General features: G+C 29.9%; 2 protein-coding genes across 3 annotated transcripts; one reads left to right on the top strand and one right to left on the bottom strand.

Moving 5' to 3' along the window:
* Nucleotides 1-2,190: 2,190 nt before the first annotated feature.
* On the top strand, nt 2,191-6,454 carry LOC106776336 (CBS domain-containing protein CBSX1, chloroplastic). 2 transcript variants are annotated; one of them, XM_014663762.2, is made up of 9 exons: nt 2,191-2,379; nt 2,476-2,718; nt 3,284-3,371; nt 3,493-3,557; nt 4,395-4,443; nt 4,628-4,680; nt 5,825-5,940; nt 6,035-6,092; nt 6,175-6,259. In XM_014663762.2, exons 2-9 carry the CDS (start codon nt 2,542-2,544, stop codon nt 6,247-6,249), a joined length of 681 nt encoding a protein of 226 aa, XP_014519248.1. In that variant the 5' UTR covers nt 2,191-2,379; nt 2,476-2,541; the 3' UTR covers nt 6,250-6,259. The 2 variants fall into 2 exon arrangements, with proteins under 2 accessions (XP_014519248.1, XP_014519247.1); XM_014663761.2 differs by lacking the exon at nt 2,191-2,379 and having other exon boundaries at nt 2,388-2,718; nt 6,175-6,454.
* A 1,234-nt stretch (nt 6,455-7,688) lies between these two features.
* LOC106777002 (ethylene-responsive transcription factor ERF011-like) lies at nt 7,689-8,657 on the bottom strand. The gene has a single exon (XM_014664497.2). The coding sequence runs from the start codon at nt 8,468-8,470 to the stop codon at nt 7,970-7,972; it is 501 nt and encodes a 166-aa protein (XP_014519983.1). The 5' UTR covers nt 8,471-8,657; the 3' UTR covers nt 7,689-7,969.
* Nucleotides 8,658-15,982: the final 7,325 nt, after the last annotated feature.

The following is a 15,982-nucleotide window of genomic DNA, read 5'->3' as shown; positions in this document are numbered from 1 at the left end:
ACTTCATACTAAAGGACAAAGTGAGAATTTTAATATTTTAATATTTGTGGGAGTGTTAAGAAAAACATGGAGTGTAAAAGGAAATTTTCTATTTTGTTTTAAGTGTTGTCTTTAAAAATCAATAGGCTTTTGCTTTATGCCATTTTCAGTTTGCACCCCTATAAGATTTTAAATAACTATTTTTCCCCTTTGAGTTTTATTTGAAACGATGTTAAGCTTCTTCTTCGCAATATATTGTTTGGACAATGATATTTTAACAACACTTTTTGAATTTTTTTTTGACAACGGGACACGTGTCATTATTTTATTAGTCTATTTGAATTTATGTTTAAAAAATATTTAAAATGAACCAATCACAAACTACCACGTATGCGTTGTCAAAAAGTTGTTAAAAAAGTGTTGTTAAAAGAAGTTTTTCCTGGTGCAAAACAAGTTGACTTCTTGAATGGTGGTGCAAATTGTATTACGAGTTCATATTATTTTGTAGATTCCAAAAAAGACCTTCCAAAGGTATCATTTGTTACGGAGACCATAAAAACTTTTATTTTAATATCATTTTCATATTAAAATTATTCTTTTAATATTGTTATTGGGTTGATTATTCTTATTGTCATCATCACATTTTAATGGTCAAAATAATAAATAGTCATAACAGTGGTAATGATATTATAACAATAACAATTACCATTAAAAATATTTTATAATCAGATTTAATTTTAATATTATATTACTTTTATTTTTATTTATTAACAGTAAAATAATAATTATTTGTTCTATATTTACTGTTATTTAATATCTTATATCAATTTTTTATTTTCTTATTTTTTTAATCTTAATTTATAAAGCATAGCTGAGGAATTATAAACACACTATTTCTCCGTATTTATCATTGTAGTTGATTTTTCTTTAATTTTTTATTCACATGCTTTTATATTTAATTTCTCTATCACGCTAATGGCATTAAATATTGTTGATCTGTAACAAATGGGCATGAAAATTTATTTTAAGAAATTCATACTTAATTAAATTAAATTAATAAGATGGTGAAATTTATATTAATGTTTAATATAATTTTAACATTAACTGTGTTTAGTTTTGTAATAATTATTTGAGAATCGTTAAACACATTTTTTTTAAATGATTAATAGTTTAAAAGTATATAAAAATCATAATTTAGTGTTGTCCTTAAGAAATTTTTTAAAATTTCGAAACTATCATTTTGTAATTAAAAATTCTCATATCCTATTTTTTTTTTCAATAAATTTCGAAATTTCGTTGTAAAATTTTTTCTTCAAATTTCAAAATATGAGAATTTTTTGAAAGTTTCGTTTGATTTAAAAATTCATCAAAATATTTTTTGTTACAAATTTCAAAATTTATTGAAGAAAAATATAATCTTGAAATTATTTTTGAAGTACAATGGTACAGAGATAAATGCATGAAGGTGCAAAAAGAAACAACCCTATCAATATTATGACGAAGCCCATTTAACATTTTTTACTTCTAAGAAGAAAGTTGAAGGTTTTTTAAAATATAAAATTTCAACCTTTATAGTTTACAGATATTCTTTTATAAATCTAGAATGTAGGGTTAAAATTTGAATTAGTGATTTTCCAATTATGTGGACTCCTGCAATTAAGCGTTCTAAAATTTATCTGTACTTAAAGTCTTGTCTTGTAGAACTGTATTTTTTTTTATTATATATGTTTTTTTTCCTTTAAATTTTAGTGAAAATTGAAATTTCTTTTTTAAAACTTTAGTCTAATTTATTTCTTCAACTATAAAAATGTATGAATTTAGTCCTTTTAATTAAATTTTGTTAGATTTATTTGATGTTTTAAACACGTTTCATGATAATATTTAGATTGTTTATACTATTTGATACATTTTCGCTTCAATTTTAATTCAGAAACATATTTGAAACATCAAATAAAGTTAATAAATTTTGACTAAAAGGATTATATTCATACATTTCTAATGTTGAGACTAAATTAGACCAAAGTTTTAAAGGGGGACTAATTTCAATTTTTACTAAAAATTAAGGGATGAAAAAACATATTTAACATTTTAAAAATAATTACCACTCTAAAACCCTGGAGTACCTGTTTTTTTCTTCAATAAATCCACTCTCAAGATTTATAGTAATTCTGGATTTCAGAAAACAGAAAGGGGTGCAGGAAGAAAGAGGCTACATTGTGCTTAGTTGGTAACATTGAGTGGAGATGGATGGTGGTTTTGAAATTGGAAGTTTGAAAGTAGTGTGATGTATGAACCGAATATGGCTGTTTCTTCCTACATTCCATCATGGAAATTTTAATCGAAAATAAGGAATTAAGAATAACTGGTATTTGACGACAGCAGCAAAGCAGGCCAAAATTTGTAGGGATATTTAGATATTTTTAGAATTATTTTGGTAAGGGATGAAAGGGAGAGCAAAGAAATTGACGGTGGATTTTGTGTGTTTGATATCTGCAGATTAGAGTGAGAAGTCTAAACCCTCAAAACAAACAAACACAGCCTCTCAATTCTGAATCCCAACAAATGGACTCGCTTCTCTTTCACTCCCATCTCCACGCTCTTCCTCCGCTTTCCTCCGCCGCTCACCGTCCTTTCTACCACCCTCTCACCGCCGCCGCTTTTCCCCGCTCTTCCCCTCTCCGGAGCCTCTGTCCCCCGCCGCTTCTCGCCGCCAACACCCTCACTGCTAATTCAGTCTCGGTATCTCTTCTTATTCTTATTCTTCTCCTCAATTCCAACCCTGTTTGCAAATTGAGCAAAGCATGTTCTTACCTTGGTACCGAATTTTCTCTATTAGCTTCGGGACCGTTAGGATTGGAAGTATATTAATATTTTAGATTATTGTTGACAGATTTAATTCATTTTCGTTACGCTCACTTGCTTTAGTTGCGCGGATTTTGGTTAAGACACTGTGAATTTCATTTCACGGGGTTTTTAATTCTATATGTTTTTTTTCTTTTTTTTTATTGTGTTATAGCTTGTAGTATAGAGTTAGGGCGCGTGTAGCTATTGTTAATTCTTAAGAGGTGCCTTCTTTGACGGTGCAGTGATGTAAGTGTTTTGAACCTCGCTTCATGCTTCAGCATGAAGAGTCAGTGGATGATTAGTCTCTTTATACATGGCAAAATAATGAACAACTTGATTTTTTTTCGTTTTGGCCTGAGCCATTCTAGTGATTCACCATGTATGATGTACCAATTCATCAGAATATATAAATATAGAGACCACTTTTGACATGGCATGTGTTTTTGGACATTACATGCAGCCAAGAAGTGGACAGTACACTGTTGGTGACTTTATGACAAGGAAAGAGGATTTACATGTGGTGAAACCCACAACTTCTGTGGACGAAGGTATATTTCATTGTTGTTTCATGTTTTATTTCATGGCAGAAGTGTTTTCCATTTTTTTAATTTGTTGTGAAAGGAATGGGAGTTTTATATTTTAATTTCTAAAATTGTTATTTTGCAACAGCTTTGGATATTCTTGTTGAGAAAAGGATAACTGGTTTTCCTGTGATAGATGATAACTGGAAACTGGTGAGTTTTTTGTAGCCGTTTTCGTTGTTTCTCTTTTACTTGGTTTATATGTTTAATAAGTCTCTACCATATTTATTACTATTATCTTTGCAGTTTTCCATTTTCATTTTATCTTATTTTTTCCAAAATACACTGTTTGACTGTCATATCATGAGAGAAATAAGGTTATGATTTACACACACAACCTTGACATACTGCTAAGGTAAAATGTTGAGATCAAGTGATTACAGTTTCAAGTCAGAGAAATTACCTCTCCACACACATAAGGGTTAGGTGGTATAAGTTTGATGTGGGCGCCTACACCAGACAGCCTTGAGAATTACTTTGTTTTTTGTTTTGTTTTGTTTTTTTTTTTTTTTTTTTTTTTGAAAGCATTGCTCTATAAAATATGCCTGTATATGCCTTTGCAGTTTTAACAAAGAAATTCTCAAGACTGGTTAATTTTGATTTGATTATGAAAATATCATTTTAAAAACCTTTCTATTGTGAAGATAGATAAAACTTTGTTATTGGTAGCGTCTCTGGCTGAAATCCAGTTGATGCTGATTTATTCATTTAATGATGAATCCGAAGATTCTCCACGAACATTTTTTCCCTTTTGACTATTGTAACTATTTAAAACTATATGCATTCAGCAAGTCTAGTTGAATGCCAGTTATCCCTCTAACAACTGAATCTGATGGCGACAACCTTACAGAATGTATTAGTAATTGCTCATGGTTTATTACTTCAGTTCTTCATTTGTATAATGAAATTTGCATGTGACTTTAACTTAGCAGAACGTTGCTGGACTAATTTTCACAGAAATTATTCTGAAGATTCTCTTATACCCTGCAGGTTGGTGTTGTTTCAGATTATGACTTGTTAGCACTGGACTCTATATCAGGTAAATTATTATCTTTTTAGAAATAAACATCTCCTTTATCATTGGTTGTTAGTGTGATTTTCACCGCATTCGAAACTTATCCGCACTCTCTTTTCACAGGGCAACAAAAAATATTTTTATGACTTTTTTATGCGCTTCCATCCCCAAACCCTATTGCTCAGATAAAGTGTTATGCTGATTTCAGGTCATGGGCTAAAAGATAACAGCATGTTTCCAGAAGTTGATAGTTCTTGGAAAGTATGTTCTTACTTCTTTCTATTATAGTTAATCCATCTTCACAGGTCGTATTCTAGTATTGTGTCGTTTTCATGGTGTTAATACTTAAAATTACCAAACAAGCTCAGTTTACTAAGCTGATATTTTGGTAGTCAGACCTTTAGGGAGCTAGGTTGGTCGGGACTCGGGACTGGAAAAGCAAAACCACATAAAGTATAACTGGATATTTCTACCAGAATACCGAACAATTTCTTATAGAAAATTCTACAATTCAGTTTTTTAATATTTATTCTTTCACCAATTTCATCAAGTAAACTGAAAAGCCAGATAAACTGACGTCTTTAAATAAAATAAATAGAAAAACACTATTGGCTTCCCCCTTTTGTTGCTTTGTTTCATTCTTCTTCTGTTACAGGGCCTTTGCACAGACAGACACTCTACTCACTCTATGTTTCTTAATTAGCTATTCAATTGTCTCGTGTTCATTCATCTAAAATTGAGGCTTCAGACAATTGTCTCCTGATTCAGCTTTTTGTTCTGAATTATGAAATAACATATGGTTCTGTATCTTGGAACTCAGTTCAATGGTTTAGTCGGTTCCTAGTTAGAAGTTATAAACGTTTTTTCAATTCCTATACGTTGTTTAAATATGCCTCAAGCTATTTTTGAACTTGTCTTTGAACTTACTATTTAATATGATTTGTAATTTCATTATTATAAATAGCTTGACAATTCATAATTTGATAACACAGCCTTCAAAATCTATAATATCTCGTCTTATTAAGCACGGTGCTGCTTGTTAAGATATGGTATTAATTGTCCAAAGACATACTTCTCTAAGCATGTCTGTTGATCCCTTTTACCCCCTCAGTTACGTTATTTATTTGAAGCAGTCTCAACCTACACGAATTGTTTGCGTGGTAATCATGTGAAATATCCCATATAGACAACTAAGTGACACTGCAGAGTCTAATACGCCCATGGGTATTTCGAAGAGTCATATGTCGAATACGGACAAAGCCTTTCCCTTTTGACTGGTAATGATTGGATTTGAAGTGGACGGGTTGCATTGCGTGTTGCATTTCAATTGGTACTAGTTAATTCTATTTAGCGATGGTCTAGTTAAATAGAGCTCCATTTTTGCTGATATTATGTGCTCTCGCAGACTTTTAACGAGATTCAAAAGCTGCTCAGTAAGACCAACGGAAAATTGATTGGTGAATTGATGACCACTGCCCCTATGGTCGTTCGTGAGACCACGAATCTTGAGGATGCTGCGAGGTTCTTCCATCCTTGTCCCTGTTTAACTTTGTTTTTTGGTATATTTTAAGCCGCAAATAAAAAAAAAATGACCTTTTTAAATTTCCATCTTTAGGTTGTTGCTAGAAACCAAATTTCGACGCCTTCCAGTTGTCGATGCTGAGGGTAGACTGGTAAGATAGTCGTCCAATCTTGTTATATCTGTGTTTGTTTTAACCTCAAGTGTTTCTAAACGGTCATTATTAATATCCGAAGGTCGGGATTATCACGAGAGGAAATGTTGTAAGAGCCGCACTGCAAGTGAAACGAGCAAACCAGAATAAAGCGTGATAGGATTTAGATGGTCATTCCATAATTTGTTGCTGGAATTCATGCAGTAGTTGGATTGAAGTGTACACAGAAGCTTCGCTTAAATTAAAATTAAAATTTTGGCTTAGGCATGTATATGTTATTGTTTTGCTATTTACACAGATGTTTATCATTGGCAATATTTCAAAAGGGCAATTATTATTCTTAATGATCTCATTGTAATTTATATTGGCCGCCTTGGTGATGATGATGTTGAAAATGTTGTAAATTGGCATACGAATTTCAACCGGCATTAATCTACCGCCATACTTACCACGTCTGTTAGTAGTTGAGCTGAAGCCATGACTGGTCTTGGTCCGTCACTGTAATAAAACTCATGACTAGATGTTGATCAGAACAGTTGGCAATAAAAGGTCATGCTCATCAGAATAGTTGACAATAACAACTTGGGACCTGTCTTTTGCTTCTCCATTTTATAAAATAACATTATTTCTTCGTTTTAATAATATGTGAAAAATAAATGACGACTTCGTTGGTCAATTTGGCCACATTACTGTGGTCTTCGTTCATACAACTCTCTACATTTGTCTTTAACCTGGTGAAACTTTTCATCCCTCACTGATGAACCCTATATCTTTAATACGAGAGATTAACTTTATCTTAAAAATTAATTAATTGATCACTTGCGTCAAGCACGATGTAATCCACAGTACCACAGCTATAAAATCCTTAAATAAGGTAAAAGAAAGGCCTCTAATTCTCCGCTAATCATGGACTCATCTTCGGCTACAACTTAAAGGCCCCATAGATCCTAGCGAATCAAATATGGGGTACAGCTCAGACTCAAATCAGAAATCCTCCACAAAGATATTTGTTAATCAATGGAGAGGAGCTGTAATTTTGCATTCACATGGAGACATGTCTTTCTCTTATTTTCTGCTTTGTTTCTAGTTTATATATATGTTTTTTCGATACAATTGTTGTCCAAGATTTGACTAGAATTAGGAGAAAAAAATAAAAAATCTTAGACGACAAAACCGATTAACCGACCCCATCATCCATCGTTGTCAAAACAGAGCAGTGGCCACAACGTTTTCCTTTGGCAGTGGCCCATTCCATTCCTCCTTTCACAACTCAATAATCAGGAAACAGTGTAGAACCAGAAAAATACCTAACTCAATCTTATCACTTTTTAGTAGTTATTATTACTTTAGTGGTTAGCATGGCTCACTCCCTCCTTTTGTACCCAACTGCTGGGCACTGCAGGCCATCCCTGTCCCCTCTCTCTCCACCTATTTCACTTCCTCTGCATCATTCTATTCTTTTTTTCTAAAACATCCCACTCCACTTATAGTATCCCACCTCCACTTTCATTCCATTTTTTTCTAATTTCCGCCGAATTCCTTTCCACACGCCCCAAAAACAATACCTTTTTTTCAACAACAAATTAACCTAACAAATTTAAACCAAAAACACAAACACAAAACATTCTACTGGACTAGTTAATTTACATTTAACAATTTTTACAACGCCAAAATTTCTTCTGTAAAATCTAAGAAAAAAAAAAGCTACCCGAAAGAAAGTAGAAGGAAAAAAAAAAGATACAGTACAGTAATCCACACCACCCGAGGCCTCATCAACATCACTTTGCCTCAGCCGTCGCAAACCCTCCCCGCCCCGCCGCACGTTAGCAACGCCACCGAACCCGAAAGCGCGCACCTTTCTTTCTTTTTTTTTTCCTTCAATTCACATCCCATTCGCAGTCCTCACTCTCGGGTTCGGGCATCTTGTTCAGGTCAACCGCGAAATCCCCTGACCCACCTCCGTCGCCGCGCGAGAGAAGCTCCGGCGGCGGCGGCGCCACGTGGTGGTGGTGCAGCGATGCTTGGAGAGCATCAACTCTGGCACCGACCTCGGTGGCCTTCTTCCTAATAGAGGCAGCTGACATGTCGCAACCGGCTACAAGGGCAGCGCCCTCTCCAACAAGAAGGTCGGGGAAGTTGAGCCGCGCGGAGGGTCCCCTGAGGTAAAAGACGGCTGTGTCGTAAGCACGTGCGGCGGCGACAGGGGTGGAATAGGAACCGAGCCAAATCCTGGAACGCTTGTTGGGTTCCCTAATTTCCGCGACCCACTTGCCCCACTTCCTCATCCTTATTCCTTTGTATCTTCTCTCTCCCTCGACCGCCACCGCCACGCCGCTTCGCTTCCTTGTGGGTTCTCTCTCTCCTCCTTGAGGGTCCATCTCTCTCTGTTCTCTTGCGTTGCTTTGTGTTCTCGGGTTGGTGTTGTTGAAAATGAGATCAGAGAGAGAGAGAGGGAATCTGGTCCATGAGGAATGAAAATCTAAGGAGTATGCGAGACGAAAGGGTTATAAGGGAGAGAGGTTGAAGCACCAAGCTTGTCATCTCTGTAAGCCTCCACGTTGCTATATCAACCCTCTTCTCTTCTCTTTTCTTTTCTCTTTAATTCCACCCTTTTTAATTACCATTTTTTTCATTATTAACTCATCTTTCCTTTTCCCTATTTCCATTTTTATTATTAATTCACCGACAAAATCCCTCTCTCAATACACTTCTTTTTTTCCCTTTTCCTCGATCCCAAACAAATTCTTTATATAATTTTACAATCTCTTACAAAAACAATTAACTCTTCAAATAATAATTTTTAATTGAACAATTATATATATGATTTATCATTTATTAGAAATCTTCATCTTTACATATTATACCAAAAAAAAGAAAATTAAGCGGCGAAAAGTTTTGAATTTGATAATAATGTTTCATGATATTTACAACTAATGATTTTATTTATATAAAATGTGTACACCCAATTTTATATTAGGATAAATTTGCGCATAAGATGAAAGAAATAGAAAAACAAGAAAAGTGATAAATTTAATATGAAGAAAACATACAAATAAGAAAAAGGTATAATATAAATGAAATACAGAAAAGAAAATCATATTTATGAGAGCACCTTTCTTCGATATACATACGTTTAATCTTAAAGTAAAAAGTAAAAGTTAAAATAAATTTTCAATAAACTTTAATCACTACACTGAAAAAGTTATATGATATTTTGACACATGTAACATATATTTTTTTTCCTTTGTTTAAATTATATCTTTTCTTTATTGTGAAAAAAAAAAAAAGTGTTGTTGGGGAAAGACATGATTCTATTCGACCATAACTAGGTGTGTGTTAGTGGTACAATAATAGTCTCTCTTTGGATAAGCGGTGGTGGACTTCAACCCACATTTAAAGCAATCTAACATAATAATGGTAATTGGTGTTTCCAAAAGTTAACTACAAAATTATTTCTTTTTTTTTTTAATTTACTAAAATATGCTTTTTGAATTTTAAAGAGATAATAATAACCACAATATTAATACACTTGGAGATTCTAACAATACTATTATGAACATTCCAATGCTGGTAATATATTTAAAATTAAAATATAGTTTTACGATAATATATTTAAATTTTCATATTAAATCTATGAAAAAAAAAGTATTTTTTAAACATAGATGATTGTATTTAAAATCTATTTCTGTCAGGGGACTCTAGAATTAAATTTTATTATGGGGTTGATGGTATTATCAGGTGTATGATGGTGATAATGGTTGATTGTGTCGTTTGCGGGTTAATGAAATGAGGGAATTTCAAACATATTTAGTAAGAAAAAGAAAATATTTATTTTGAGTCATATATAATATTTTGTTTCATTTTCGTTATTATCCGATAATTTTATATTTTTTTAATTAATAATTCTGAGTGGGCAGAAGGTAGGTCGGTGGTCGGTGGATAGATACCGTTAACAATTGACTTTCCCTCCACGCAATTACGATTGGATTATATTCCCATTTTACCCTTCTCAAACTGTTGTTTTCATGCGCAAATGCAGGGGTATTATCGGGATGTTCGTATTTTTATGGCCCACGATGTTAAGTTGGTGCCCTGCTAATTATATTAATGGGCGGCTTAATTACCTATTAATAATTTGTTTTCTGTGCTTTAATTGTCAACTAAAATCTAATTCTTGTTTGGAGTAATATTTTAATAGGAAATACAGGTGTAATTTTCCGCAAATGGATTTGTCATGGCACTTTTTTATGCATACTAATATGATTATATTAGTATAAACTACTTCATTAAATAATTATAATAAATTTAATTTTCAATGTAATCTTTTAGCAGAAGAAAATAAACAAAAAAACGAATTGTTTACTTGTGGGACACAACTTAATTGAAACAATAATTTAGCATGAAAAACGGATACGAATAACAAGTACTATACAATTATTATTATTATTATAATACTTTTTGAAAGTGATTTTTTTCCCTTCTTCCTAAACTGCCTTTGGATGTACTATAGTATCAATTATTCTGATATTAAAAAGACATCATTTTAACATGTGGATTTAACTCACGTCTCTAATAGGTACAATAGTTAATATATCTCTTGATAATATATAAAATATTTTTTTCATTTATTAGTATTTAAAATAAATTTAAACGTGTGTGAATAAAATATGTTTTAATTGTGCATGTGTGTATTACAAGTATAGTTATTCTGTGAAGAAAATATTATGTTGAAATATTTAAATTATAGAATAAATTGGAAATTTTAAAGAAAATATCGAGTTTTGTTTATATTGAATTTATATGGAGGAAATATTAGAAAACAAAAGTTGAAGAAGATTCTAATAGTTTACTATACAATTTAAAATAAAAAAGTAGTTAATGGATAATAAGATTTCACCTTATCATATGAGTAAATATATTGTTTCAGTTATGTAACCAGAAATAGTATTATATGTACATGAATTTCATATATATTAGTGAATATGATATTTTAAAATATTAACTTATCTTATTTGATGTTCTTGTGTGTTATTTTATGATGATAGAATAATAAGAGACCAAACAATATTTCAAGAAGAAAATTTTAACAATAATAAACTTAAAAAAGGGAAATATTTTGTTATATATATAATCTCAAAACAATACTTAAAAAAAATTAGAAAATAGGAGTTGCGGCGTAAATATGACATTAAATATTGCACTAAATGCAAAATTTACACTTTAATTGTGTAATGATTGACCAAGGTGTAATGATTAACAAAATAGATACAATTATGTCAAGAGGTTCGGCTCAGTTGAATAATGAGTACACCACTGTATATTTTTTCATATGTACTCAATTCTCACCAATAAAAAACCACCAAAATTGTAATATTTCTCTAATAATTCTTAAACGTTTTAAATGATAATTACTAATGCATGTGATATATTATAAGATAGATAAGAATGAACGTGATATCACAAATAATTTTGATAGAAAAGGGAATATTGGTTGTATGATTAAAAAGCTGTGTATTATCTTTCAAAGTAAAGAAACAAAAAATATATAATTATTTATTTTGCATGAATAAATTAATAATGTAAATAAAGGCAATATTGTGAGGTGTTTCGTCTTGTTAATATAATTTGTAAAAGAAGCGTATAAGTTGGGGATGTTGGTTATAACGCTTTTAAGCAATGTTTGTGTACATAACACGACATTACTCAGAAATGGAAACATTATATATGACACTATCAATGCTAAATAATAACTTTGATAAAAACAAAGATTGAAGAGGTTTCAGAACACTCTCCCACATTTGTTGTTTCCTTCTAGGCACACCAACTCAGACTTAGCAAAATAATGGTAAATATAATTAAAGTTAATACAACTTTAACTATATGACACATCAATAGACCTTTTGTTTCATTATTTTTTGTACAACTTTTTTAATCTATTATTTGCTTTGTTCTTATTGGTTTTTTATGTTGAAATTTCAAACATTATTCAAATTTAGACGGCATTGAATATATACTGCATAAATTTGAAAAAAGCAACTAAATATCAATTATACCACATATCTATCTATCTATCTATCTCTCTCTATATATATATATTATGTATGATGATAATAATAATAATAAATGAAATTGGTATAATATGATATTTTTATTAGTGCAAACAATATATTGAATTGTTAAAAAAAATTAACAACGATTGACTATTCATGGTCAATAAAATTGTTGTTCTAAATTGGAAGTAATCCACAACGATTACAACTATTATTATTATTATTATGTGAAATATTTATAATGATAATTTAATTTAAATCATAGTTATAAACAAAAAAATTAAAAAAACAAAAAGATGATGAAAACATAATTAGGATGAAAGTGGAGACAACAACTTCTAGTTAAGGCATAAGGAGGAGACCTCAAGAATCAATGAGGATGATGTCAAGGAGATCTAGAAACACAATCACGAATGCAAGTGAATAGATACAATAAGATACGAATAGGGGAGTTTGTGAAGTCTTCGTTAGCGTCTTCATTAGTATGGAACAACAATAAAGAGAGTCAAAGAATGACAATATGAGTTTGTGAGAATTTATGTAAAAGGAGATAAGTGACGCATAAGAGAGAAAGAAAACATAAAACAACATAGAACGACAATTTTATGATCAATTATTGTTGTTTTTTACTTTATGTATTTTTAATGACGGTTTTCTACCTTATTGTCATTGTTTTTAAATACTTTTAGCAATGATAGTATAGAAAACCATTGTTATTTCTTTTTATTTTTGACTTTTAATAATGGTTCTGACATAATTGTCGTTAAAATTTTTTGTTTTGTTTACAAATTTACCACTACATCTTTTTTTATGACAATGATTTTTATCCCATCATTAATTTACATTGTTAATGTTTTCTTCTCTTATTTTTTACATTTTGAAATAAAGTTGTATATACTATTGTGCACAATAACATAATTAGTTTTGATTTAATAAATTTGTAATATAATTGACATATAACATTTCTTTATAAGAATATTATACTTAATGTAAACTCAATTTTTTTAATTAATTTAAGAATACCTTCACTAGTGCAATATATAGATATAATACAGTATATAACAACGATTTATAAAAAAACGATGTAATATTTGGTGTATTGGAATTTTTGTGAATATTTGATTACATATAACCCCCATTATTCATGTGACTAATGTAATACAATATTTATATTTTTAAAAATGTCAACACTACATCGGTTATAATGGGTAACTAATGTAATACAATCTTTTTATTCAAACTAGGGCACTATTGGTCTTCCACTTTCTTTTCTTCCTCTAATTTTATTTTTGTTTTCATCCCTCCTCACATAATTGTCTTCCTCTACTTTGACATTCACCCTCTCTCATTAACAAATTGTTGTTCATCCTCAAAGTCATCATTCGAGTATTGTTCAAGTGAAAAGAGTTTTCGAACATCGTTCCTGTCCCTCACCCCAGGCCTTACAAACCTTTTTCTCATCAGCATTTTTATGTTCCGCTACCATTGTTTCAGAGTTTTATCCTCTATGTCATCGCATCATTGTATTGAATATCTATTTTGGGGTTTGGGATAGCTACATTGTCGTTGTTCGAGTTGTTGTTATCACTTCTTGCTCCTTCATCCCACTTGTTAATACAAAAGTATGTGTTAATTATAAAAGTAATGTGTTTTATCATATTATGTTATAAATTATTAATGACTTTTCTTTTTAGTGCTATTAATGTCACTAATGTCTTAGATGGTAAATCTATTGTATTTTCATCTCATCTTGAATGGATTAATCCTATGGTATGCAATTTACATTTATCAACTAAATTTTCTTAGTTCTTCATATATTAATTACATAACATTTCATATATTAGTGCAATAAGGAACTTGGAAGCTTTGAGTCTTGATATATATCATGCATTGGATTTTGACTACAACTCGTGCTAAGATTATTGATTTATGGAAAGATGTATGAATTTCTTTAAATATTGATGTTTAAGTTTCATGTATACTATATTATAACATAATTATATGTATTCACTATTATGTGTTTGTGAGGGTGTCGAATCACTAAAAACGTAAGACTTGAAAAAATTCGCATGCAATAAGCAAAATATTTTTTTAGGCATAAAAATTAGTTTTTATTGTCATTAAGAATATTTTATTTGGATGTATAAATATTTTTTTGACCTTAACCTTTAACATTAGTTTTGATAGGATTCGGTATCTTAGGTGAAGATATTATGAGAGCATTACAAAATATCAAGTATTGAATTCTCTATAATTTAGATATTTTTTTGTTATTTACACGATATGGTTTAAGAGCTAAAAACTAATATAGCATTTTAAAAAACAAAAAATACATATTACATCAATTATAGTCACAACTCATGTAATATGCACTAATTTACTTTCAAAAGAGTTGTGTTTATTACAATCATTCAAGTTTTAACCGATGTTATATAAAAGGATGTTACATCGATTCTAAATACCAATATAATATATTAATAAATAATCCACTTATTAAACTGTCTAATACAATACCAGTTTAAAATCCGATCTAATATACTAAAAAATTGATATTATATACATTTTTTACACTAATATTTGAGTAATAAAGTGGTCAAATTTTATAATTTAATGTTTTAAAAAATGATTTTTATATATACTCTGTCAGTTTTAATTTGTATATTTATGTTAATTTCATTTTTAAGAAATGAGAAACACTAAACTAACTATATCTACATGTTATATAAAAAGATGTTACATGAATTCTAAATACCAATATAATATATAATTCACTTATTAAATTGTCTAACACAATATCGATTTAAAACCCGATCTAATATACTAAAAAACTGATATTATATACATTTTCCACACTAATATTTGAGTAATAAAGTGGTCAAATTTTATAATTTAATGTTTTAAAAAATGATTTTTATATATACTTTGTGAGTTTTAATTTGTATATTTATGTTAATTTCATTTTTATGAAATGAGAAACACTAAAGTAACTATATATCTGCATGTTATTAGTTTGAACGAAATTAGAGTTGCATTTCTTATATAACATATGGACGTTGAGCTTTATAAATCACGGATATAAACAAGATTTTTATGACAATTAATAATAGTTAAAATTGATGGATATTTCGCATGTATGATACTGTAAAAGATTCAACAAATGATTAAAATTTATATTTCGTTATAAATTACTTGGTCGATAAATATAAATTAAAATACAAATAAATGAAATTAAGAAGGTTTTAAAATTACGATGACTTATATCGAAGTGTAAAATATGAAATTGTTCCATTTCATATTTAATATTACATTTAAACCAAACTGTGATATTTATATTTAATTTAGATGGAATTTGATATTGCAATCTTACCAAAATCAAGCATTATTTAATAGGATAAGTCCAACCCTAGTTTTTAAGTAAAGGTTAAATATGTTTTTAGTCCCTATATTTTGGGGCGATTTTGGTTTTAATCCCTTTTTCAAACTAAGGTACAATTTAGTCCTTCAACTTTAGAAAACTCTGGTTTTAGTCCTTTTTATCAAATTTTTTTAACTTTCAAATATTTTTACGGTTGAAACAGTAAATAAAGTTAAAAAATTTTGATAAAAATGACTAAAACCAGAGTTTTCTAAAGTTTAACGACTAAATTGTACATAAGTTTGAGAGAGGGACTAAAACCAAAATCGTCCCAAAGTATAAGGACTAAAAACATATTTAATCATTTAAGTAATTATTTATTTAATTGGTACTTTGAAAGTTTAATGATTTAAATATTTGTTATCATTTAAAGTTGCGTCAAACATTGTTGTTTTATCACGTGTTTATAAATTTTTTGTTTCTCT

This window comes from Vigna radiata, chromosome 11, assembly GCF_000741045.1.
Source record: "Vigna radiata var. radiata cultivar VC1973A chromosome 11, Vradiata_ver6, whole genome shotgun sequence".
NCBI classification, from domain to species: Eukaryota; Viridiplantae; Streptophyta; class Magnoliopsida; order Fabales; family Fabaceae; genus Vigna; species Vigna radiata.
Note: the sequence above shows the minus strand (reverse complement) of the source record. Positions and strands in the feature narration are given on the sequence as shown.